Raw genomic sequence first — 27292 nt, 5'->3', positions numbered from 1 at the left:
GTAGGTAAAGGTTTTCCCCTGACATTAAGCCAAGTCGTGTCCAACTCTGAGGATTGGTGCCCATCTCTATTTCTAAGCCAAAGAGCCAGCGTTGTCCATAGACGCCTCCAAGGTCATGTGGCTGGCATGATAGCATGGAGCACCGTTACCTTCCCGTCAGAATGTTTTCAAACTGCTAGGTTGGCAGAAGCTGGGGCTAACAATAGGAGCTCACCCCGCTCCCCGGATTAAACCACCAATCTTTCAGTCAGTGAGATGGCGTTGTCTATACCTCCAAGGTCATGTGGCTGGCATAACTGCATGGATGCTGTTACCTTCCCACTGGAGCAATGCCTATTGATCTACTCACATTTGCATGTTTTCCATCTGCATGTTTTCCAACTGCTAACAGAGAGAGCTCACCCCACTCCAGAGATTCAAACCAGCAAGTTCAACAGTCAGTGGTTGAATCTGCTGCACCACGGGGGGCTCCCCTTTCATAGTACTGGCATATATTTTAACTCAAAAGGTCATGGTTCTCCTTTTCATAATCTTTTAGAAAAGGAGTCAATCGTGTGGATGAGAGAAGAGACAGGATACCTTGTATATAAATTATTCTTGTGGGTGGGAAGTCTTATCCAATTGATGAGTTGTGTTGCTGCTGTTGCTCTTGTCAATATTAACTGAGAAACACACACTAGTTTTTCAAAAGAATTTAAGGTGGTGGAACTGCAACTTCTCACAACATATATCCAATCCGCAAATGTGAAGGGCCAACTATATGTTCAGAACCAGGGAAGTTCAGGAGGGAAGCAAGACTTGCAAAAAACGTTTTGGAAGCTACACAGAGTTATAGTTCAGAACACTCTTGTCAATATTCATGGCTGACTAACTAAAAAACTGAAAAAGGCCTTGTTATATAAATAATATGTTTTTGTGAGTCCTATTTGTATGTTCTACTGGATAAACCTTATAGGATATAAATAAAAGCTTTTGGTGCTGTTACCTGTATGTTATCTGTATCTTTTGGATGCAGGTGCACATGAACTTCCTGAAGAGATTTTAATTGCCTTGTCCTACTGAACAGAAGTATCTCATCTATCATTGATTTAGCAACTTCAGCTCTCGGATAGGAAAACCCGCCTGTCCCAATGGCTGGGAATGAGATAGAACGCAACAACAGCTCTTCAGTTTTCTCCAGGCATCTCCGGACAATACCTTTAAGTTCCTATAAAATGTACAGTAGAAATCTATAAATGTAACAGCAAGTTAGTCGCAAAAGTAATAAAAACACACACATACAACATTGTCCCAAACTAGAAGACACTAGAAGTCCCAAACTAGAGACTAGAAGAGATTGATATATGTAACACCAAGCTAGTCTCAAAAGAATAAAACACACATATACAACATAGTCCTAAACTATCCTTGTATTTTCTTCCTATTTATACACATAATAAAAGTGAAAAATGTGTGTGTGTATGTGGAGGAGATATCTACTTACACAGACATCCTCCTGCCTCCACAAACAGCTATTGTTCCCACTGAGCAGGAGACACCGATGGCCCTCCCTCCACTGACATGCACGTTATAGTGAGCACCATGAACATGTAGCCCAAACCCTGCCTGTGTCCTCCACAAACGCCATTCTGCCCCCAACCCAAGTGAAGGCTTTCATGCAGAGACCATTTCATCCCAGATGTTTAGTTTTTCCTCCAGAATGGACATCCCAGGGTTCCTAAATTTCCATGACCCCGCCCACTGCCTCTACCTTCACCTTTTCCTACCCTTTCCTATGACACACAGTTAACAGAGGAATTGATCAGCAACTGAACAAGAGGTTTGGGGATAATTCACCATGATTTGCAAGAGTTGTACTTGACCTACATCCAGAGAGCACTGATAACCCAACCAACAATGGATCTGGACCAAACTTGTGAATGCTAATGAGATTTGCAGTACCTTCATTGATACTGTGATTTCCACCGGCACCAAACTTGGCAGAGAAGTCCCATGACCAACTGAACATACTACAGGGGTTTAGGGGAATGGACCTTGGTTCCAGGAGTTGTAGCTCACCTACATCCAGAAAGCACTGAACCCAGTTGATGTAAGATCTGGACCAAACTTAGCACACAGACCCAACATGGCCAACAGTGCATACAGGTCTAGTTTGGGGGGTGTCTGAACTTGGATCGGGGAGTTGTAGTTCACCCTTATCCAGAGAGCCCTGAACCCAGCCGACAACGGATATGGAAAACTTGGCACACACACCCAACATGGCCAACTGCAAATACTGGCAGGTTTTGGGGGGCGATTGCCCTGGGAATCTGGGAGCTGTAGTTTACCCTTATTCAGATAGCACAGAAACAAGCCAACGGCAGATCTGGACCAAAATTCAGTCATATTACCTAACATCCCAAAATAAACAATGTCTTCTTCTAATAACCAGGGCACCGCCGGGACCCCAAGCTAGTTCATAAATAAAACAGATGACAGATGGGGGACATCCTATTTAAAACACACACTGTTTCCTCTGTGTCTTTTCACACAGGTAGGTTGATGTGTGCCATTCTAATGTCATTCAATTTTGGCAATGTAATTTAGCCAAAAAGGTGACCATTAGACTTGAGTAAATATGGTACTTTACCAGTGGTTATGCTAGCTAGAGCTAATGAGAGTTGTTGGCCAAAAACATCCATAGTATCATAATTGCCAACCACTAAACTAGATAGCTTATTTATTGCATTTTTTCAGAGCTTCCTCCCTCCAAGCAGTAAGTGACATTTATTTACCCGAGCACATGACTTTCTTTACCAATGTATCTTATATTTAGCATGGCTTGTTTTGTGATTGCCATTAATTTACATGTCTGATTGCTGATACACATATCTTCGAGGAAATCCTATTATAGGAAGCTTAATTGTGGGCAGCAGGTATTCCTGTTAATATCTAATTTGACCCTGAAAATTTATAGGAAGCTAGCTTGAACACAACCAGCAACAAAAAATGTGAAACCATTATCTCTATATAGTTCTACAGTACAACAGATCCTTCTTCCTCACCCATGACCTTTGAATTCTAGGACAAAGAAATAAAACAGACCAATACCTTTATTACATGTCCTTTGCCTCCATCCCACAGTGGGACAACAGCATGGAGAACAACTGAACTGGTTAGATTATATCCCATGGTCATGATCACAGAGCCAGCCTGAGCCCCTTGGGTTTGAACTGCTTGGTCAAAGTCAGCTTGGAGTTGCGGCCCAGCCTTCCGCAACAAAGCTTTGGAAAGGGGACCAACACCAAGCTTGAGGTCATTGCCAATGCTGCTCACAACGATGTCAGTCTGGAAGAGAAGCAGTCTTTAAATCACTTGTAAGTGTAATACAACAGAGCAAGACACAGAGAAACTAAACATCCTAGCAGCTGGAAAAGCAAATTGCAGAATATCCTCAGGCAGGAATTACATTATTATTATTTAAACAATGAAGACAAAGGAGAAGCAACCCTTCTAATTAGAATTTGGGATTTGAGGTAAAGAATGCTGTTTCTGAAGTATTGTCATAATAATAAATGTCCATGTGATATGGTTATGGCAAGTTGCTTAGATGTCTTTCCAAACAGATTGTCCTTCAAGCTACCAATGGATAGCAGCTCTGATACTAATATCCATGAACAACTCAGGGTTGCCATCAACTTTGGTGATCCTCAGTAGTCTATGTAAGAGCAGAAATAGCAGATAACCAAACTATATCTGGGGGAGCATTAATTTCTGTTTTAATGATGCAAAACTATTTTTTTATGTGAATGATCATATTCACATTTCTCATAGATCTATCATAAGATAAATGCAATAGGTGAACATATTCGTATTTTTTCTTTGGTTCAGATGACAAAGATACTTTGTTTTTATTTGCTTAGCAGATCTGCACAACATGTGGCCCTCCAAGTGTTTCGGACTACAGCTCCAGAATTCCTGACCATTGGACAAGCTCGCTAAGGTTTCGGGGACAAGGATTACCCAAACACCTGAAGGGCCACAGGTTGTGCAGATCTGCTAAGCAAATAAAAACAAAATATCTTTGTCATCTGAACCAGGGAAAAAAATGTGAATATGTTCACCTATTGCATTTATCTTATGACAGATCTATGAGACAGATCTGGCTTAAAACAACACTATTAAACACATCTCTCATACATTGATCACGCCGAAATCAACACTTTGAAGCATCCTTACAGACTTTGAGAAACATTTTGGTTTCAGAATTACAGTATAGTACGTCTCTTCACTAAAGATCACTATTTTAATAGAGTTTTTGCAGCTATTATTTGAAACTAGAGAAATCTGAAATACTCTAAAAACCGAAACGTTAATGCTACTATGGCCACCCATTTCTGCCGCATGTCCAGTGTCTCCTGAGTCCTTCCTCAATAGACTTGATGGGGAAAGAGAAAAGGGGGGGGGGGAGAGAAAGACTCCACTTATACAAGAAAATGTTCCGGATGGGTCTGTACCCATCTTCCAAGCTGTCATGGTGCACCTTGGAAACCATGCCAAAAGGGTGAGCATGTAGCAAGTTGCAACGCCATTAGCCATCATCTATACCCAAGCCAGAGAGAATAAAAAGAACCCAAATAAGTGGAGGGAGAATTTTGCCATCTCTTTACAGCTACTTTGCTAAAATAAAAAATAACAATATTTCTGAACCCAAATATTTCAGAAAGAGAAGATGCAACTTATAAAACAGTGTTCTATATGCAACCAAACATAAAATATGCATCCCATTAAATGCTTACTGTTGCATCTTCAATGCCCTTTTCCTGAAGGATGAGTTTCAGGCCTTCAGCAGAGATCACTGTGTAATAATCATCTCTAGTTTCGGTGAGCTGACTGAGAAACTGGGCAGGAGACTCTGATTTGGGCTGGGGAGGCGCTTCTCTGAATACTCCATTCAAAGCATTAACGAGTGCCTGAACTGTATTTTCAGACACATCCACAAGGAATATCTGTTTCAGACTGCTATTCTCAGATGATTCTTCCAAATATTCCTTGATAGCAGTCACAATGCTGTGGGCACACATATTCAGTGGGAATCCAAAAACTCCAGAACTTACTGCAGGGATAGCTATTGAACGATGATTGTATGTCTCTGCTTGTTTTAGACTTTCCTTCACTGCATTTTTTAAGAATTTAATACATTTTTCCTTTTCCGAGTCTTTCCACCTTGGTCCAACTGCATGAATGACCTGTTTACATGGCAGATTATAAGCACCTGTAGTTATCACGCGCCCAGGCCTCAAACTTCCATGTCTCTTCACCAGATCATTGCACTCCCTTTGTAACTGAGGGCCAGCTGCTTTTAAGAGTGCATCTGCAAGGCCACCAACGTGCTGCAGATCCTCATTTGATGCGTTAACCACAACATCAGCTGGAAAACGTGTCAAGTCTCCCTTACAGACTTCAATTACAAGACCATCCTTCAATGTTATTTTTGTATGGGAATGTCCCTTTCTGGCACCATCTCCATCTTCTGCATCATTCTGCAATTGGATCAAACAATGGAAGGTTGCTTTTGCTTCAGTTATGTAAAAATGTTCTCGTGTTTTGAAGAAATTTTTAACTCCTGGCTTATCAAACATCACAGCAGTAGAATACACTAAGGAGAGCATTTGTTCAACTGAGACAGCTGCCTTTAACACCTCTGCTTTAGGGCCACTCAGGATAATGTTCTTCTGTTTAGTCTGTGGCCCAAAATTGATGTTCAAACCTTTCTTCTTCAGATCCTGCCAAACCTTACCTTTTTCTTTCTCCAGAAACTGCATGACCACAGCAGATTTAACAGGGATTGTTTGTAGCACATGGGTATTCTTTTCAACAAAATCGGAAAGCTCCTGATAGATATTAGTTACTGCTATGTTATATCCAGCTATGGTTACTTTAGCATCTTCTCCCAAAATGTAGCAGTCATCAATTATAACATCTTCATTTGAAGAACTGTGTTTCTTCAGCAGCTTCTTAACAAGTACTTTCCATTCCTTTTTGTTGATAAGTTCTGGATTCTCCAAAGTAATGAATTTACAATCCAGGTCTTTCTTCATCCTTTCCTCTGCTTTCAAGAGATCTCCAGAAGTATGTCCTACCAATGTGACATGATTAGATGTAAGCTCACAGGCAGCATTTATGTTATTTGCATGAAATATGATTGCTGACACCTTCTGGCTCCCTACATGCTGCAGAAATTGAACAATTTGGGTGGGGACAATGACCTCCTTCTTTTTCATGCTGTGCAACTTCTCCAGTAGATCACTTTTCATTTTATACACTTCTGTGGGCATCCCACACAGCTGCAGCACTCCTTCTGAAAGATCGTAAGATAACTTGACCCCTGAGTTCTCTGCACACAAATTCTTATCTTGCAAAGCACGATGCAGAACAGCATACTTTCCTGGGGAGACTGACAATGTTTCCTGTATTGCTTGCCTTGCTTTTTCTGCACTTTGATTCACATTATCAATATATGCTTTTATCTGATTCTCTATGTAATCCACATTGAACACAAAACCTGCTATGGTAACCGTTTCTTTGGATACAACAGGTACAGCCAAAACATCATGTATGAAACTACTTTCTATTTCCTTCCATTTTTCTGGAATGATTTTACAGGTTGCAGTCTTGAACTTTGACATAACACATGTGAATTCTGTAGAAATTTTGTCTTTCCACGTTTTCACTAACTGTTCCATAGACTTCCCTTGTTTACCTAAGGCAGCTGAGGGAAACAAGGTGACTTCTGGCTGTTTTTGTGTCAATGCAGGCCATTTTAGTTCACAATAGCAATTTTTCATTTCTTTATCTATTTCCTGGGTTAATTTATCCTGGCCCTGAAGGAACTGCCAGATATAAGGGTCTAAAGGAACGTTGACAGGCTCTGGCATCTTGACCCGTGGTCTCTTCTTCCCATACAAAACTGCATCCAAAGAACTGCAGTATGGGAAAACTGAAAGTGGTTGATTATCAAAAGAATGCTGCCTTTCCAGTACTGTTGACACAGCTAAAAAAAATCAAATACAAAACACAGTGAATATTCTGACAATTAAATCACCGTGAGCAACATAATGCACAAAACTGTAAAATCACCGTGTGCATTGACTATATGCACAAGCAGCAAGAAGCACTGGGCTCACACAATCCTAATTACTTTTTCCTATTTCTACAAGGCTCAAAACCACTAGAAAATGTTGCTATATAGTTGCCATATCACTTATGAGGCAGCCATCTTCTGGATTGTGTCCTTAAGGGATCATATCTGTGTTTTATGAAGGGAAGATATCAATACTTGGGAACATTAGCTAAAATGAACAAAGTAGTTTCTCATGGGGGATATTTATCACAGATAAGTCACAGAAAATGCATCCTTTTGGTTTGAACAGCGTGTCATAGTTTTCTCCGTACCAGGGAGTTTTTGATTATTTATTCCTCTGCAAAACAGTGATATCTTCATCCCTCTGGCATTAGGGTGCCAGTCATGGTGATTTTATATGGTAGGCATTCATCATCACCTCTATCTACAAATATATTCACTCTTTTGCTTTCCAGCCATTCCATCGTGCTTTTTATCGTGTCAGAAGCGACTTGAGAACATACTGCAGGTCACTTCTGCTGTGAGAGAATTGGCCGTCTACAGAGACGTTATCAAGGGGACGCCTGGGTCTGTTACTGGGAGCCATCTCTCATGTCCCTGCAAGCTAGAGCTGACAGACAGAAGTTCACCCTGTCTCAAGGATTTGAACTGGCAATCTTCAGATCAGCAACCCAACCTTCAGGTCAGCAGTTCACAAGGGTTTAACCCATTGTACCACCGCGGCTCCTAACCTATTGGTTAATGATTAAAAGACATCTACCAAAATAGATCATGTTACCTTGGTTGTTACAAAAAGTAATAAGAGCTGACTCTTCCTCAGGTAACATTTGAACACTGGAGACGGGCCCTCCTCCATGTTTTGGACTTTCAAAGTAGAGTGTTATGAAATCTTTGGACACTCCAATGGGGATATTTTCAACTTTGATCATCTGTGGCAATTCAAGATGGCAAGCAGTAAATTTATATTCTTTAAACCTTGAGCTCTTGGCACATTGCTTCATAAAGGTTGCAGCATCTAAAAACAGAAAGAATAAGATATTAAGCGTACTTTTGCCTCCCTTCCCTGGCTCAGATCAATAACACTATGCAACACGATTTTTGTCCCTGGATTATAAACGTCATTTCCTAATTGGTTCCATTATAAAATCAGCACATTTTGCCATAGTTTTTCCATGAATATCTCAGAGTCTCAACCAATTCAGGATACTTTGCAGCAGCCACAATAATGAAGTTTCTGGAGTATAACAACTATTTTAAAGTAAGTACCACACAGTTAAACAGGAAATCACACTTTCAAACCAGGAACATTTTTTTCAAATTTCCTTACATAGTGTTATAGCTGGCTTATTAAAACACCAGCAAAAAGGTAGGACAGTGAGGCAGCCACTCCCCCGCCTTATCTTCTACCTATGCAGCCTTCTTAAACCATAAAGTTTAGAAAATACAAGGGGTTCCTAAAAAGTATAAAAGCCTGGTTTGCTTGCTTACCACAGACTATCATTTTTTCTGTTTACTTCGGTGTAGCCAACAGCATTGTTGATTTAAATAAAGCTTCCATTTGCTGCCTTCCTTCTCACATCAGGAGAGAAATTCCCATAATGGGTATTAATAGAGGGAAGATCTATCAATAGCTATGACAGGTAAATAAAGCCGACTAAGTGACAGGGCACATTCTTTTCATCTAAAAGCCCCTAGTATTTGCTCGGCTGGCAAAAACTCCCATCTGAAATGTTGAAAGTTGCTGCACAAGCAATAGAGACCAAATAAATCTAATGGTGCAACTTAGTCTAAGGATGCATCTACACTGAAGAATTATTGTAGCTTGACACCACTTTAACATCCATGGTTCAATGCTATAGAATCCCAGTATCTGTAGTTTGGTGAGGCCTCAGCACTCTTTCTACTGCGTAGATACAACCCAAGGTAGATTCTTTTATTTCTGACACATCTACCCATCTTCTCTTTCCAGATGGCTCATTTCTCCTTTTTAGGTTCCTCTGGAATAAATAGCCTATTTTCATTAGGACAAACCATCACACTGATCTCTGAACTATAAAGTACCATACATATACTCGTATAACTCAACTCCATGTACAAGACAATGCCCGGTGTTAGGTTTGAAACTATGGAATTTCCTATCACCTGTTGTTGAGTTGAGGGTAAAAAGGGCCTCGTAACAAACCATTGTAGAATTTGTTCCCAAAAGGAACCAAATTCAAAAAAGAAGAAAAAAGAAAAAAATGAGTTATGGGTGATAGCACATTGTTGGCTAGGATTAGAACACTATGTGAAGAACAAAACTATCAAAATGTATAAAATCAGTTTGGAAAATTGAATTTTATAGCATTTTATAGCAAAAGAATGCAGATCCTCAGCATTTTTTTTGATACCTGTAAAAAAATGTACAGGTGGATTTGTTACCTTTTGGAAACAAGCTCCACAAATATTTTCTTCTCTTTAAAAATGCATAAAGGAAACATGCTAAGGAAGAGCTAAAGAGAAGCAAAGTATCTATTTATTTGGAGAATTGCAGTGTGTGTGTGTGTGTGTGTGTGTTACATTACCTTGCTGATCTTGAAATGTCTGCATCACGTGTCAAACACAACAAGGCCCACGGGCTGAATCCAGCCCACCAAGTTTTATGTGTCCCTCCAGATGCTGGACTACAACTCCTGCATTCCTCATTATTAGGCATCATGACTGGAGCTGATGGAAGTTGCGATACAGTAACATCTGGAAGGCTGCTGTTTGTACTGCTTAGTCAGGAGAGTGGGGTTTAGATGTAAGGCTTGTGGATATGATGTCTGGCTTTAAAATGTCATGTAACCTTGCCCCAGCCTCAGAACCATAAGTGATGTTGGGTTGCAATTCCCATTATCCCCAGTCTGCAAGGCAGCTAAGCAAAAATTATGGGAGTTGTTGTTCAATATCATCTGGGGACCCAAACTGGGTAAAAACTGAAGAGCACCCACCATTATGTAAAAAAAAAAAAAATACTTGGATGGATTCTCTGTCCATCAATGGATCTTTGAAGACAACCTTAAAGCTTATGTGGCCCTTGATGAAAATGAGCTTAGCACCTCTGGTCTACATCCATACAAATACAGGTGTGGAAAGGAATATAAATGAGCAAAAAGAATGAGAATGCAGAAGGATAAATAAAAAACAGAGGGAAAGCGCAAGGAAAGCAAGATGCCGCTATTATGAAGGCAACAAGAATGAGCAAAGGTCAAAAGCTCCCATGCCAGAACTGGAGAAAGAAAAGCAGCCGTCTTACTTTCACTTCCTTTTTCAGCTAAATTGCAGCTCAGTAGCAAGGTGGCGAAGCCATTTTGGGCACTAAGGATGGAAAAAAGTGGCGACAGCTATTTTAAATAAGGGATAAGGTCCATAAGGTGCTCTGTAGAGACAGTGGTGGCCATTTTGAATTCAACTGATCTTAAGTGGCAGCAGTCTTGTTAAGTGGGGGATTATGTGTATAAGAGACTGTGGTGGCCATTCTGAATTCAGTCTCTGAAGAGAATAGTATGCACTTAATCCTTCCCTTGAAATGGTTTTCAAGGAGCCCCCGGTAGAACAGTGGGTTAAACTGCTGAGCTGCTGAACTTGCTGACTGACAGATCGGCAGTTCGAATCCGGGGAGCGAGGTGAGCTCCCGCTGATAGCCCCAGCTTCTGCCAACCTAGCAGTTCAAAAACATGCAAATGTGAGTAGATCAATAGGTATTGCTCTGGCAGGAAGGTAATGGCGCTCCATACAGTCATGCTGGCCACATGTCCTCAGAGACGTTTATGAACAATGCTGGCTCTTTGGCTTAGAAATGGAGATGAGCACCAACCCCTGGAGTCGGACATGACTAGACTTAATGTCAGGGGAAAACCTTCACCTTTACCTTACTTTACTGTATCTTAAGTGCCTAAAAGACTTCCCAACATTGCTGCCGAACTCTTCTCAGGCCAAAATAGAAGGAAAGAAAGGAAGGAGAGGCTGCCTTTTCCCTCTTTGGAGGAATGTGGAAGGAGTTTACCTCCTGGACTTCGTCTCACTGCTTTTGTACCAGTCGCTATTCCAGCACAGACCCATTTAGAAGATGATCCAGGTTTTCTGTGGTGATTTCCCCCTTATACATGAGTGTATACCAAGCATGGGCAAACTTCGGCCCTCCAGGTTTACAGCCAGTAAACTGTGAGGAATTGTGGGAGTTAAAGTCCAAAACGCATGGAGGGCCAAAGTTTGCCCATGCTTGTTGTATATCATAGTATTAATGAGAAAAGTATTTCAAAATTACCTATCAAGTTTCCCTATGGGAAGGTACTTCAGCAAGAGGCGTTTACAGTTCTTACCTATACTTTGCTGAAACGTTATCACAGCAGCATTTCTCTCCCTTATCAATTCAATCTGGTAGTCATTTTCTTCCAAAAGATCGCTGATATTCTCTACCAGCAGACTTAACACTTCAGGCGTGATGCTGTCTTCAACATTTCGAAGAGCAACAAGAGGAGATGTTTGGGAATTGGTGGATACATCTTCCCTGCCATGTCGATTTCCATCAGCAGATCTGCTCACTAACGTGACGCTCTCTCTTGGCACATCCTGTTGCACTTCTAATTTGAAAAGAACTATCATTATGTGATTTAATTGTAAATATTTAGGTGTGCAGAAATATCAATGTACAAAATTACTGTGTCTCAACATTTAAGTACAGGTGGTCTCAATAGCAGCATCTGACCTGACAGCCATCAATCTGGTGGTCTTGATCTAGTTTTGCCATTTTCACTGGCAACTAAGAAGCACCCACTACAGCAAAGCCACAGTAATTCATCAAAATGAATGATCCAATTCCCAACTAATGGAAAAGAACCCTAGGTAGGGAAAAACCAAAGTATGCCATTCTTCCTTAATATATCTTTAGAGGTGTAGCCATATGACTGTACTACTGTCCCTTCCCCCCAAAAAAGCAAAACCCTAAGAGTCTTGTAGCACATCCAAGACTTAAATGATATGGCTTAAACCTTCATGGACTATATCTGACTTATTATATACACAGAATAATGTCAGCAAAGACTACTTTCCATGTATTTGAAGAAGTAGGCTGCAGTCACAAAAGGGTTGGCACATGAATGGCTCAGCAAAAACAATACCCACCCACCCGCTTTCTGTATGGAGCTAGGGTAAGGGGGACAGTGTATAATACTAACAGAGGGAATATAATGCTATTAATGTGTGGGATGGTGTTATTGTGACCTTAAAAAACAACACTGTCATATTACGTATACACGAGATTTGTTCAGATACTCACTCCAAGTAATTGTGTTGGATATCAAAGCTGGGTGGACTGGACCAAATTGTGGGACTATATTTTCAGACCACAGATCCCATAATCCCCCCAGGATTGGTCCCTGGAGATTCTGGGAGGTGTAGTCCAAAGGGTAGATCTTCTGTGCTGTGCTGGGCCACTACAGTCCATTTTCCTTCCAGTTTTTCACAGATATCTGTAAAGGCATAACTGCTCTATGGCTACAGATTCTCGCCATGACTGGAAACCCTCTCATGTGGAGACAGCTTATTATGTGTGTCCCTTGTTATGATGCAAGCCAAGACCCATCTTTAGGGCAGTGGTTCTCAACCTGTGGGTCTGTAGATGTTTTCGCCTTCAACTTCCATTAATCCTAACAGCTGGTAAATTGGCTGGGATTTCTGGGAGCTGTAGGCCAAAACACCTGGGGACCCACAGGTTGAGAACCACTGAGTTAGAGTTATAATAGCTGTTGGCCATTTCTGCCCTTTTTGGTAAGTCTCACAAAGACCTTGTGAGAGACACAGTCCAAAATATCAGGAGGAAAAAAGGTCAGCATTCCTGATAAAGCAAACTTTTGACACACTCAAAAATTAGGATATGAATTTTGCTATCCTTGACAATCATGCTTCATTTAAATATGTCAATTTTTCTCTAAAGCAGGATTTCTCAAACTTTTTCAGCTATGGAGCCCTTTTGAAGCAAGAGTTTCTCGTGGAGCCCCAATAAATGCTTATACATTATATATAATGTAAATATATAAATATATACAGTGTGTGTGTGTGTGTGTGTGTATATATGTGTGTGTGTGTGTGTGTGTGTGTGTGTGTGTGTGTGTGTATATATATATATATATATATATATATATATATATATATATATATATATATCAATCAATCAGGCACGGGCAAACTGGGCAAACTTTTTGACCAACATAAATTTAACAGTATTTCAGTGGAAGACCCCAGTCCAACCTCTTTCTGCCAAGAAAAGCACAATCAAAGCACTCCCAACAAATGGCTACCTGGCCTTAATAATAATAATAATAATAATAATAATAATAATAATAATAGCAAACCCCAGCAGCCATCCAGTTCAAGTTGGAAATAGCAACCTTCTTCAAGCCTCCACTAGTTATTTCTTTGTATGTACAGTAGAGTCTCACTTATCCAAGCCTCGCTTATCCAAGCTTCTGGATAATCCAAGCCCTTTTTGTAGTCAATGTTTTTAATATATCATGATATTTTGGGGCTAAATTCGTAAATACAGTAATTACAACATAGCATTACTGCGTATTGAACTACTTTTTCTGTCAAATTTGTTGTATGTATTCAGAACTGGGACTGTTCAGGACTCAGATTCCATTTTAGGTCTCAGACTCCATTGGACTTTCAGAACAGAGAGATGTTTTAAATTATGGACTGCTGATTGTAAGAAAGATGCCCTGTGTTACCTGCACAGAGAAACTACTTCAAATCCTATCTGCAACTGGAATGATATGCAATGTACCTGCATGCTGAACACATGAAGTTTGTCAGTAAACCAACTATGTTACTTTTAAAGAAGCCTACTTATTTTTGGTCTCTTAAGAGCATGATTTAAGCCAAGATGTTTTATGGGAGAGTAGATTTTTTTGGGCAACTGAAAGAATACTTCAGCTATATTTGCGTTTTTTGTGCACTGAAATATCTTCGTCCTTAACAGTTCAAAGAGATATCTAGGTATATCAGTTTAATAGCTGAGAAAGCTAATTGCCTTGCATGAATACTCTTGGATATTTACCACTAAGGAGAAGATTGACTCAAGGGAGTTTTTAACTCTTCTCACTGAGATTTCAATTTCCCAAAAGGCTATAAATGCCATTTTACAAAAGGTTATGGCATCATTTTTCCAATATGTTATGATTCCTAACAAGGTCATGCCTATCCAAAGATCATAATTCTCCAATACGTCAACTCTTTTCTGCCATGCAGGAAAAGCATAATCAAAGCACCCTCTGAGTGGTGGGAGGGAACTAGGATTTTGGAAGCAAGCAAGGTGAGGAAGAAAGGATCTGTGAAGCTAGGGAGGTAAAGAAAAAAGGCTATTGGGGCAAGGGAAGCAGGGAGGAACTGCAGAGCCCCTCAGTATGCTTTGAGGAACCCCACGGGTTCAGTGGAGCACACTTTGAGAACCGCTACTCTAAAGCATGTTTAGGATCACATCAAGTGTTTAAAAACAATACAAAAGAGACACTCTACCCTCCCTTGTGGCCATCGTCTTCTTTTTGGTCATCTCTCCTGTTTGGTTTTCTTCCTTTGGAGCCTAGAAATTAATACAGAACAAAACACCTGTACTGTATTTCTTGTTTGAAATGCCAGTGAGTATCTGTCTTAAAGCTGTGGCTTCTATATGGTTAATATTACCTGCTCAGGAACCATTTTTGTCTTAGGCACATGATCCTTTATTTCATCTGTTGTTTCAAGCAGTGTGACAACCAGCTCCAAGGTTCCTTTTTCTCCTAGGTCAATTTCATGCGTCTTTTGGGAAAGAACTCGTTGCCTCACTGAAACATAAATTAAGATGCTGTAGCAATGGCAATGGCAGTAGAGACCAGGCTTTGAATCACTGCTTGGCCACAGAAACCCACTGAGTGACCTTGAGAAACTCACACTATGTCAGTCTCAGAGAATGAAAAAGGCAAACCCCATCTGAATAAATCTTGGTAAGAAAACCCCATCATAGGTTTCCCTTAGAGTTACCACATATCAAAAGTAATTGGATAATAACAACACCTATTGTAAGAGAATTTTAAAGCGCATCATGTTGAGTTTTGTTTTGTTTTCTGTAAATCAGATGCATAATTCTCGAGCGCAAACTTTGCAGTGGATGATGGAACACAATGGAGTAATCAGAGTATGGTATGTCCACAAATATTGGAGTATTATCCATAATTCCCATTATGTAATTCCCAGTTCCGTCAGAAGAAATGAAAAACGGTTAAAGCTAATAAAATAAAGAACAAGAAGACTCCATTGCAATGTTGTGTAAAATTAACTGAAAAAGAATTCAAGTGTGTATTCTATACCAGGCATAGTGCCACTGTGAACCATGCACTCTAGCTATCTGCATGCCTATGTGGCTTCAGTTTTACACCAGTGTACAACCCAATACAATTCTTCTTCCAATGTGGCCCAGGGAAGCCACAAGACTGGACGCCCATGGTATAGATGAGTGGTGGGCCGTGAAACCTAAAATAAAGTCCGCAAGACATGTGGGGAAAATCAGCTCTAAATTATTACTACTGGATGACATATGTTCTATATCAGAAACTAGAGCTGATTAGGTCTATCCAATGCAATTGGAAGTTCTCCTGGATTCATCGTTGAGCCTGGAACCCCAGGTTTCGGCAGTGGCCAGGGGATCTTTTGCACAATTAAAACTTGTGCACCAGTTACGTTGGGAAGTCAGACTTGGCCACAGTAGTCTATGCACTGGTTACATCCTGAATAGACTACTGCAATGCGCTCTACATGGGGTTGCCTTTGAAGACTGTTCAGAAGCTTCAAGTGGTCCAGCGGGTGGCAGCCAGGTTCCCCACTGGAGCAGCGTATAGGGAGCATACAACTCTCCTCAGCTCCACTGGTTTCCAGTCTGCTATCGAGCACAATTCAAAGTGCTGGCTTGGTGGTTCTCAAACTGTGGATCCCCAAGTGTTTTGGCCTTCAACTCCCAGAAATCCTAACAGCTGGTAAACTGATTGGGACTTCTGGGAGTTGTAGGCCAAAACACCTGGAGACCCCAGGTTGAGAACCACTGCCCTAAACGGTTCCAACCCAGCTTACCTGTCCAAACGTATCTCCCTCTATGAACCACCTTGGAGGTTAAGATCTTCTGGGGAGGCCCTGCTCTCAGTCCCACCTCTTTTGCAGGTGCGGCTGGTGGGGACGAGAGACGGGGTCTTCTCAGTGGTGGCCCCTCAGCTGTGGAACTCCCTCCCCAGGGTTATTCAATCAGCTCCTTTCCTTCTAGCCTTCAGAAAAAACGTTAAAACATGGCCATGGGACCAAGCTTTTGGAGAATAACTGCAGTGCAATAAATGAATGTAGAATCTGCGCAATGACAACTGGAATGGCCCTGGATTACGACTTTGAATTATGTGATTTTAACAATTGAAGTAATTGTTTCTGGATGTCTTAATTCTATGGTTTTTAAAGTAAATGTTTACCAATTGTATGTTATTTTAAGGTCTGAAATTGTTGCTGATATGTGAGTCCCCCATGGGAGTGAGAAGAGTGGGGGTAAAATATGTTAAGTAAATAAATGAGAGAGAGGGTGGGAGGAAGGAAAGATATAGCAGAAGAAAGGAAGGAAAAGTAAAACAGATGAAGGAAGGATGGAAGGAAAAAAGATGGGGTGGGAAGGAAGGGTGAGAGAGAGGAAGGAAGGAAGGAAGGAAGGAGGAAAAGAAAGGAAAAGAGATGGAGGGGATGGGAGGGAGAAAGGATGGCAGGATGAGAGAGAGAGAGGAAGGAAAGAAGGAAAGAAAAGAGATAAAGGGGATGGGAGGGAGGATGAGAGAGAGGAAGAAAAGAAAGAAAGCGAATGGACCCTTCCACACAGCCAATCCCACATCTGCCTTGAACTGGGCTCTCTGAGTCTACACCGACACATATTCCAGTTCAAAGCAGAAAATGCGGGATTTCATTCAGCTGTGTGGAAGGGGCCATATAGAAGGGAGGAAAGGAAGGAAAAATAAAAACGACAGAGGGGAAGGACTGAAGGCAAACAGACAGAAGGGGGTGTAAGGGGAAAGGGGCGCCTCCTGCGAGGACTACCTTCTGGGCGAGCGAAGCAGACCAGGACTCGCCCTCCCTGGCGCTGGAGTTCGCACTCCCCGCCTCCGGACTTCTTGCGGCTCTGGAAGTAGCAGAGGAGTTTGTTCCTCGTGGCTTTGGGGAGATCGGGGCCGCCCCAGTCCGCCCGCACCAGGACAGGGAAGGGACACAGCCCTCGGCCCTCCGCCATGTCGCCCGCAGCCAAGGAAATGGAGGGGCCCCGAGCCCGCTTTCTCTTTCGCTTTCGCTTCCCCGCAAAAGGAAGACTCGGGGAGTTTCTTTGGCGTGACGCGCTTGGCAGGAATGGGAAGGCTCAAAGGAAAGCGCCGCTTCTGGTGCCTCCTCCCTCCAGCTGGGCCTGGGGCAGAAACAAGCAGGCAAGCGAGAGGATTTCCGTCCTGGAGGCAGCCCGCTTTGGCCAGGGGCTTTTCGGGAATGCTCTTGCCTAACTGTTGGGCTTCTTTGGGCGCATTTACACTGACAACATGGCTCAGTGCTATGGACTCCTGGAAGGAGTAGTTTGACAAGGTCTTTAGCTGCATCTGCCAAAGAGCGCTAGTTTTTGCCCCGCTAAACAAGACCTCTCGTGATTCCGTAGCCTTCAGCCGTGTCAAACTGCTCCAAGTCTGCAACGGAGATGCACCCTTACTCTCACAATTCACACAGATTGACATAGACCCAGTCACTTTTTTGTGCATCATCACACCAGAGCATGGATCCACTTTAAATCCGGTTTTTGCCTCCTGCAGAATTCTGGGGTTTGTAGTTTGGTGAGGCCCAGGACCTGTCTGGCTGAGCTGTTTAAAGGCCCCTCCTTAAAGTGGATTTAAAGTGGATCCAACCTCTAGTGTGGTGAGGTGTCTGCCATACTAGCCTTGCAATGTCCCCTAGATATGTTGTCGAAGGCCTTCATGGCCGGAATCATTGGGTTATTATGAGTTTTCTGGACTGTATGACCATGTTCCAGAAGCATTCTCTCCTGACGTTTCACCCACATCTATGGCATCCAGGGGTTGTAAAGAATACTGGAAACTAAGCAAGGAAGGTTTATATATCTGGAGAAGATCTAGGGGTGGGAGAAAGCACTCTTGTCTATTGGAGGCAAGTGACAATGTTGCAACTGGCCACCTTGATTAGCATTGAATGGCATCTCAGCTTCAAAGCCTGGCTGCTTCCTGCCTGGGAGAATCCACAAACATGTGGACAATTTCAACAAAAAGGAAAGCATGGAAATGAACAAAATCTGGCTACCAGCATTTTAAAAAAAATTCTAAAATCAGGACAGTAAATAAAGAACAAAACTCAGAAAACAGGGAAATTCCAGACATGAAACAATCAGGGCCAGGTAACACCTCCTAACAAAGTTTTCTCCCAGGCAGGAATCAGCCAGGCCTTGAAGCTGCAAGGAAATTCAATGGTAATCAAGGTGGTTAATTCAACAATCACACTTGCTTCAAACAGACAAGAGTTCTTTCTCCCACCCTGGACTTTCCGCAGATATATAACCCCCGCCTTGCTTAGTTTCCAAGAGACCTCACATCTTCTGAGGATGCCTGCCATAGATGTCGGTGAAAGTCAGGAGAGAAGGTTTCTGGAATATGGCCATACAGCCTGGAAAACTCACAGTCCCCTTGATACTTCTAGGAAGCCACAAAATAACATAATGACAAGAGTCTTACTATCTTGTTTGCAACCCATCAACTCATACTCAATTTTTTAATTATTAATGAGACAAACATATCCTCCAGATGTTTTGGACTTCAACCCGCACAATTCCTAACAGCTGGTAAGCTTACAGGGATTTCTGGGAGCTGAAGTCCAAAACACCTGGAGGAGAAAGGTTTGAGAAACACTTCCCTAGAGAGTATAAAAAGTACGGAGCTGTGGAGGGAAGTGGGCGTAAAAGAATGGAAGGTTGGAGCAAATGCTGATTGGTGGAATGTTTGAAGAGATTTGCATAAACCTGGTGAATGACAGCTTGGGTAAATACAGTAGAGTCTCACTTATCCAAGCTAAACGGGCTGGCAGAAGCTTGGATAAGCAAATATCTTGGATAATAAGGAGGGATTAAGGAAAAGCCTATTAAACATCAAATTAGGTTATGATTTTACAAATTAAGCACCAAAACATCATGTTCTACAACAAATTTGACAGAAAAAAGCAGTTCAATACGCAATAATGTTATGTTGTAATTACTGTATTTACGAATTTAGCACCAAAATATCACGATATATTGAAAACATTGACTATAAAAATGGCTTGGATAATCCAGAAACTTGGATGAGCGAGGCTTGGATAAGCGAGACTCTACTGTACTGTAATCTGTCTTGTTTGACTTCTGTGATTCCAGAATATTAAGCCATGGCAGTTAAAGTAGTGTCAAACTGCATTCATTCTTTGTGTTGTCAAAGGGTTTCATGGCTGGAACCACTGGGTTGCTATGAGTTTTCCGGGCTGTATGGATATGTTACAGAAGCATTCTCTCCTGACGTTTGGCCTGCGTCTATGAAAAGCATCCTCAAAGATAATGTATGTTGGAAACTAGGCAAGTATATATCTAGAATGTTCAGGTTGTCAGAAATAACTTATCTGTTTGAGTCAGGTGTGGATGTTGCAATTGGCCACCTTGATTAGCATTGAATAGCCTGTCAGCTTCAAGATCTGGCTGCTTACTGCCTGGGGGAATCCTTTGTTTAGAAGTATTAGCTGGCCCTAATTGATTTATGTCTGGAATTCCTCTGTTTTTTAAGTGGTGTTCTTTATTTACTGTCCAGATTTTAGAGGGTTTTTTTAATACTGGTAGCCAGATTTGGTTCATTTTAATGGTTTTTTTCCTGGTTATTAAAAAAAACTCTTTAATCAGGATACTAAATAAAGAACACCACTCAGAAAACAAAGTAATTCCAGACATGAAACAATCAGGGTTATCTAACACCTCCCAACAAAGGATTCCCCCGGCAAGAAGCAGCCAGACCTTGAAGCTGAAAGGCTATTCAATGCTAATCAAGGTGGCCAATTGCAACATCTATACCTGACTCAAACAGGCAAGAGTTCTTCCTCCCACAGATATATAAACCCCACTTGCATAGTTTCCAACAGACCTCACAACCTCTGAGGATGCTTGCCATAGATACGGGCGAAAGCTCAGGAAATAATGCTTCTGGAACATGGCCATACAGCCTAGAAAAGTCACAGCAACCCTGCATTCATTCTACACAAAGTCCTCAGTGGAAAGAATGATCTCCTGAGCGCATTTTGGTCTCAATGTCAATATGTGAAGCCCTTCTATTGAAAAGCCTCATGTTGGTGGTGATGCTATGGATTATCTGCCTGTGGTTTTGGATCTGTGGTGGCCCTACTGACCAGCATGTAGGAGAACAGAAGAGAACGGGCTTCTCTCACCTTTACATCTTGGGATGTTGCCACACTGCAAATGACACCACTTTAGCTGCCTTGGTTCAATACTGTAGAATTCCGGGATGAGGAGGAGGAGGATTGCCCTCCTTTCGCCTCTTGATCCAGACCCAAAGTGGCTTTGTCCTTCCTTATGGCACCAGGGCTCTCTGTCAAGGAAGATCAATTATCTCACAAAACCCCAGAATCTGACAGCATTGGGCCATGGCAGTTGAAGTGATGTCAAACTGCTATAATTCTGGAGTGTGGCTGCTCCCTAGGAGAACAGAAAGCGAAAGAACTCAGCCACAATCCATTTCCCAAGAAAGTCATGAAGATTAAAAAAAGTGGGGCTCCAATTCTCAGCCCTCTCTTCTCTAGGCTTCGAACCCGCAAAGATGTCCTCTTCTCCCACACGAGTGCCCGTTCCCATTAGCATGCCTTGGGGACCCCAAAAGAGAGAGGGAGAAATGAAAGAAGGAGGGAAGCAGAGGAAGGAAAGAAGCAAGCTACCTTCTGGGTGAGCAAAGCAGACCAGGACTCGCCCCTCCTGCCGCTGGAGTTCGCACTCTCCGCCTCCGGACTTCTTGCGGCTCTGGAAGTAGCCAAGCAGCTTGTTTTGCAGCGCTTTGGGGAGGTCGGGGTCCCCCCAGTCCCCCCGCACCAGGACAGGGAAGGGACACAGCCTTTGCCCCTCCGCCATGTCGCCCGCAGGGAAGGAAATGGGGCTCCCAGACCTCTTTCGCTGCTCTGCGAAAGGGAAAGTCCAAGGGGTTCCTTGCCGTGACGCGCTTTACGGGAAAAGTAAAGACCCCTTTCGAAAGAGATCAAATGATGCTGCCTATTTTGGTCCCACATTCCAGCTGAGGCTGGGTCCGAAGCCAGCAAGAAACCTTGTGGCATCTTCAAGAGGTTTTCGGTCCTGGAGGCAGTCCACTTTCGGAATATGCTTGCCGGGAAAGCTCTTGTCAACTCAACCTGCTTAGCCTTTCAAGGGCTTGCTTTTCTTTCCCATGGGTGCGACTACACTGGAGAAATTAGAATCATCCTCATCATCACCATCACCATCACCATCACCACCATCACCATCACCATCATCATCACCTTCTTTATTTATATCCCACTTTTCTCCCTGACGGGACCCAAAGTGGCTTACAACATATTAGAATCGTGTAAACAACAATCCAAAATACATCAATAATGCATCAATAATAAATATAAAACATCATAAAATAAACAATATACATTCACATTCTTGTGGAATGAATGCAGTTTGGCACCACTTTCACTGCCCCGGGCCAATGCACCGGAATCTTGGGAGATCTAGTTTGACAAGGTCTTCCACCTTCTCTGCCCCACCAAACTACAACCCCAATGTGTTGTCAAAGGCTTTCATGGCCAGAATCACTGGGTTGCTGTGAGTTTCCTGGACTGTATGGCCATATTCCAGAAGCACTCCCTCCTGACCTTTCACTCACCTCTATGGCAGGCATCCTCAGAGGTTGTGAGGTCTTATGGAAATTAGGTAAGTGGGGTTTATATATCTGTAAAAGGTCCAGGGTGGGAGAAAGAACTCTTGTCTGTTTGAGGCAAGTGTGAATGTTGCAATTGGCTGCCTTGATTAGGATTGAATAGCCTTGAAGCTTAAAGGCCTGCCCGGGGGAATCAAACGGGAATTCCAGACAGGAAACAATCAGGGCCAGCTAACATCTCCCAACAAAGTATTTTCCCAGGCAGTAAACAACCAGACCTTTAAGCTGCAAGGCTAACATTTAAGGCACTAAAACAGTGGTTGTCAACCTGTGGGTCCTCAGATATTTTGGCCTTCAAATCCCAGAAATCCTCAATTGGAAATCCTTGGAGTGTCTGGCCACCACCAAGATTTTACTAATGAATGGCAGATTTGACACAGGCCTGTAATTGTCAAGCACGGTAGGATTAAGGGATTGTTTTTTTTAAGCAGTGATCTCATCACAGCTTCAAGTGCTGTGTTGATCTTGCCTTGGTGGAGTGAGGCATTAATTAACCCCCTTATCCAAAGCATGCTCCCCTTGGCTTATTTTATTAGCCAAGAGGGACAGGGGTCAATAATGGAGGAGATGTCCCTAACTTCTCTCAGGATTGTTGGCCTCCTTGGGTAAGAATCCATAAGAACAGGATCAGATGGTGCCACGGCTACATCCACCAGAGCTGTAGTAAAGGTGGTGTTCAAATCAGCATGAATGTGACTGATCTTGGAGGCAAAATGGCGGGCAAAGTCCTTGCAGTATGCATTGGATCGAAACATGATACTCTACTATCACAACTCAGAGGGTCTATTCTTTAGTAGCTGCTATTGACTTTAAAAAACATGGATTTCTTCAGCTTTGATAGCTTTGTTATCTGCTTCCTGATGATTCCTGGCAGGCATATACCCCCCCCCACCCCGCAAAATTATCAGGTTGGTCCACAAGAAGGCCTTACTGGTATTATTTAAACTGTTATGTTCATTCATATCATGATCTGATCACCATGCTCAATATATCCCATATGCATGGAGGTGTTATGATAATGATACAAAAGGTTTGCTAGGGTAGATCCTATCTCACTCAGACTCAGCCCCCCTCCCCCCGCCCCGAATCAAAATCCTGGCTACGGGCCTGATTCATGGTATTTTGATAGTTGAAGGCGCTTTAATGGAAACAGTCTGACCATGACAAAGGAAACACCAAGAGTTCCTCCACCTTCAAATTCCGTCTACCTTCACTCTCTATTATAAAGATCAGATCAAGAGTGTGTCCAGCCTTATGTACAGGGCCAGATATCACTTGGGACAGCCCCATGGTTGTCATGGTTGTCATGGAGGCTATGAAGTCCTGTGTTTCTCCCAAAAGAATCACCTCAGCATGGATGTTGAAGTCCCTCAAGACCATGTGATTGGGGGTATTCAACACCAACCCTGAGATGAACCCTGTCAGCTGAGATAGGGAGGTTGTTGGGCAACAAGGTGGCCGGTACACCAAGATCCCTATTTTGTCCCAGTTTCCCACCCTAAGGTAGACACCCTCAAAACTATCAAAATTGTGCAAGGGAATCTTGGTCATGAGGATGTCACTCTGCTAGACCACTGCGACCCCACCTTTGACACTTTAACTGTCATGCCTCAATTCTATGGAGTTCTGGGAGTTGTGGGTTTACAAGGTCTTTAACCTTCTCTGCCAAAGAGTATTGGTGTCCATCAAACTACAAATCCCATGATTCCATCTCACTTAAAGTTATGTCAAACTGCATTAATTCTATTGCATAGAAGCAATTATTTTACAATTCACATTGATTGACTTAGTCCCAGCTTCAACTCCTGATATATTTCTCATCCAGGTTTGATTTGTAGATACATTTTTCTCAGGCCAAAGTGTTTTATAGTCAGAAACAGCAAATTTTAAAGTGCTGAGGAGATAAATACAAAATGATGTGTTGACTCTCATAAATACATGTGATATGTTTATACCATACACAATGACAAAAAGTGTATTCCATGATATAACATCTCATGGATCATAGTTGACACACAGAAAAAATTAATCTGACAAAACGGTGTGATGGTTAATACTTTGGGCTTTGGTTGAAAAGATGCAAGAGAAAGGGGGAAATAAGTGTTATTTCCATCTCCAGGCAGACTGAGATAGCCATTTCAATATTTTCTGTTTTTCCTTAGTAATGGGGAGAAACTCTGAGAATTGAATATTAGTTCTTAAAGCATTTGTCATCTGGGACTGGTTATTTGTAAACTTAATGAGTCTTAATTCTGCATTCAAGGCAGGATGAAATCAATACAGAAAAAATGTTCTAAAATAAAATGCAATTTCCTTAAAGCTAGTAAAACTGAGGCAGAGGAAACAAAGAAGTGTTAAGTACATAGAGCCCCGTTCGCCCATACTATGGGTCACATTAGCATCCCAGTGCCCCATGTATACCTTTGGGAAGACCACAAGTGGGGCATAATGCCAACAGTCTTATCAAATTGTTTGCATCCCATCAACTCATATTTGGCATAGCCTTCGGTGGTGCAATGGGTTAAACCTTTGTGCCATCAGGACTGCTGACTGACAAGTCGGTGGTTCAAATCCAGGGAGAGCAGGTGTGCTCTATCAGCTCCAGCTCCCCATGTGGGGACATAAGAAAACATATTGCAAAGCAATGGCTGCTGTAAAAAAAAACCTATTATAGTTCTAGAATTGAGGCAGCCAAAAACCGTCCTGCCGAGCTTTTTAGAACTGTCAGAGGGCTGCTTAACAACACCCCTCAAACTGCGCCCACAGATGATGTGGCAGAGAAATGTGAAGCTTTTTCCCAGTTCTTTTCAAAGAAAATCGCTTTGATTCGTTCCGAGCTTGACGCCACGGTTGATGCAATCTCCGAAGATGTAGCAAGAGCACCTGCTTGTCCTATTTTGATGGATTCATTTCAATCTGTGCAACCTGAGGACGTGGACAAGGTCCTTGGAGAAGCGAGAGCGACCACATGCATCCTAGACCCCTGCCCATCCTGGCTGGTTAAAGAAGCCAGAGGGGGGTTGGTCGAGTGGGTAAGAGTGGTGGTGAACGCCTCCCTCCGGGAAGGCAGACTTCCAGCCGGCCTCAAACAAGCCGTAATAAAACCGCTGTTGAAGAAGCCATCACTTGACCCCACTAATTGGAATAACTTTCGGCCTGTTTCCAATCTCCCCTTTTTGGGCAAGGTCATGGAACGCGTGGTTGCCTCGCAACTCCAGGGATTCTTGGAAGCAACTGATTATCTGGATCCGGCACAGTCTGGCTTCAGACCAGGGCATGGAACTGAGACGGCCTTGGTCTCCTTGGTGGATGATCTCCGCAGAGAGCTCGACAGGGGGAGTGTGTCCCTGCTGGTTCTCCTGGATCTCTCAGCGGCCTTCGATACCGTAGACCACGGTATCCTTCTGGGTCACCTCGTGGGAATGGGCCTTGGGGGAACTGCATTGCAGTGGCTCCAGGCCTTCCTTGAGGACCGTACCCAGAAGGTGTTGATAGGGGACAGCTGTTCGGCTCCACAACCGTTGTCTTGTGGAGTCCCACAGGGTTCAGTACTGTCCCCTTTGTTGTTTAACATCTACATGAAGCCGCTGGGTGAGATCATCCGGAGTTTTGGAGTTCGGTGTCATCTGTACGCAGATGATGTCCAACTCTATCACTTCTTTTCTCCAGCTTCCAAGGAGGCCGTCCAGATCCTGAACCGGTGCCTGGCTGCTGTGTCGGACTGGATGAGGGTGAACAAATTGAAGTTGAATCCAGACAAGACAGAGGTCCTCCTGGTCAGTCGTAAGGCCGAACAGGGTATAGGGTTACAGCCTGTGCTGGATGGGGTCGCACTCCCCCTGAAGGCGCAGGTTCGCAGTTTGGGTGTCCTCCTGGACTCATCGCTGAGCCTGGAACCCCAGGTTTCGGCGGTGGCCAGGGGGGCCTTTGCACAACTCAAACTTGTGCGCCAACTGTGCCCATACCTTGGGAAGCCTGACATGGCCACGGTGGTCCACGCTCTGGTTACATCTCGTTTGGACTATTGCAATGCGCTCTACGTGGGGTTGCCTTCAAAGACTGTTCGGAAGCTGGAACTAGTCCAACGTTCCGCAGCCAGGTTATTAACTGGAGCACCGTACAGGGAGCATACAACTCCTCTGTTGAAGCAGCTCCACTGGCTGCCTGTTAGCTTCCGGGCACAATTTAAAGTGCTGGCTTTGGCCTACAAAACCTTAAACGGCTCTGGTCCAACTCTTACCTCTCCGAACGTATCTCCCCCTATGAGCCGCCCCGCAGATTAAGATCTTCCAGTGAGGCCCTGCTCTCGGTCCCGCCGCCGTCACAGGTGCATTTGGCTGGAACGAGAGACAGGGCTTTTTCGGTGGTGGCTCCGCGGCTGTGGAGCTCCTTGCCAAGAGAGATTAGGGAAGCCCCCTCACTCATGTCTTTTAGGAAGCAGCTGAAGACCTGGATGTGGGACCAAGCTTTTGGCCCATTCTAAGATACGGTTGATATAATCTGATGTATTAGCTGGATTAATGTGTAATTGAATACAGAATGGCTCTGACTTTTGGCCCAATGCTACTGGCCCTGTTGTAATGGCCACAAAGCGTTTTACTGTTTTAAATGGGGTATGATATTGGTTTTTAAGTGTTTTTACGATCGTTTGTTTTACTATATTTTGTATTATATGTGGCATTAATCTTGCCATTATGTAAGACCGCTCTGGGTCCCCCTGGGGGAGAAGAGCGGTATATAAATTAAATAAATAAAAAAAATAAGAGACGCCTCCCACAAGGATGGTAAAACATCAAACATCCACGCATCCCCTGGGCAAGGTCCTGACATGAAAAAAATACTTGAGATGAAATGACCTCTACGCACAGAAGTGATATGTAATAACCATTATTGTCCATCCTGTCAACACCATCAAACTCAGTAACTGTCCGGGGCAACTGTTATTGTTGTCCATCCTATCAAAATAATCAAACTCAATGGCTGTCCTGTGGCAACCAATTGCACACTGTGGTTGGATTCAGAGCAGGCAGTGATAGACCACTTTAAACAGCAGGTATTTTGAACTATGGAAGGAAAAGCCGTGGGGCTGTGGAAGGTTGGAATGAGAGATGAGGGGTTTGGTTGGAGGTTT

General features: G+C 43.0%; 1 protein-coding gene across 2 annotated transcripts in view; it reads right to left on the bottom strand.

Annotated features, from left to right (window-relative positions):
• Positions 1-21412, bottom strand: part of LOC100555580 (protein mono-ADP-ribosyltransferase PARP14) — a 36282-nt gene extending 14870 nt beyond the window's left edge. The window contains exons 1-8 of one of the 2 annotated variants that reach the window (XM_062974333.1): positions 21143-21412; positions 14825-14964; positions 14660-14723; positions 11467-11727; positions 7902-8138; positions 4779-7033; positions 3091-3327; positions 986-1207 (exon numbers count right to left, since the gene is read on the bottom strand). In XM_062974333.1, coding sequence (XP_062830403.1) covers positions 986-1207; positions 3091-3327; positions 4779-7033; positions 7902-8138; positions 11467-11727; positions 14660-14723; positions 14825-14964; positions 21143-21332 — 3606 coding nt within the window. In that variant the 5' untranslated portion in view covers positions 21333-21412. Of the gene's footprint in view, positions 1-985; positions 1208-3090; positions 3328-4778; positions 7034-7901; positions 8139-11466; positions 11728-14659; positions 14724-14824; positions 14965-17236; positions 17910-21142 lie in introns of those variants that run through there. The other variant, XM_008109337.3, reaches the window with a different exon arrangement.
• Positions 21413-27292: the final 5880 nt, after the last annotated feature.

Source organism: Anolis carolinensis, chromosome 1 (genome assembly GCF_035594765.1).
Source record: "Anolis carolinensis isolate JA03-04 chromosome 1, rAnoCar3.1.pri, whole genome shotgun sequence".
NCBI lineage: Eukaryota > Metazoa > Chordata > Lepidosauria > Squamata > Dactyloidae > Anolis > Anolis carolinensis.
The sequence above is the reverse complement of the archived record's forward strand: the minus strand, read 5'-3'. Positions and strand labels throughout refer to the sequence as shown.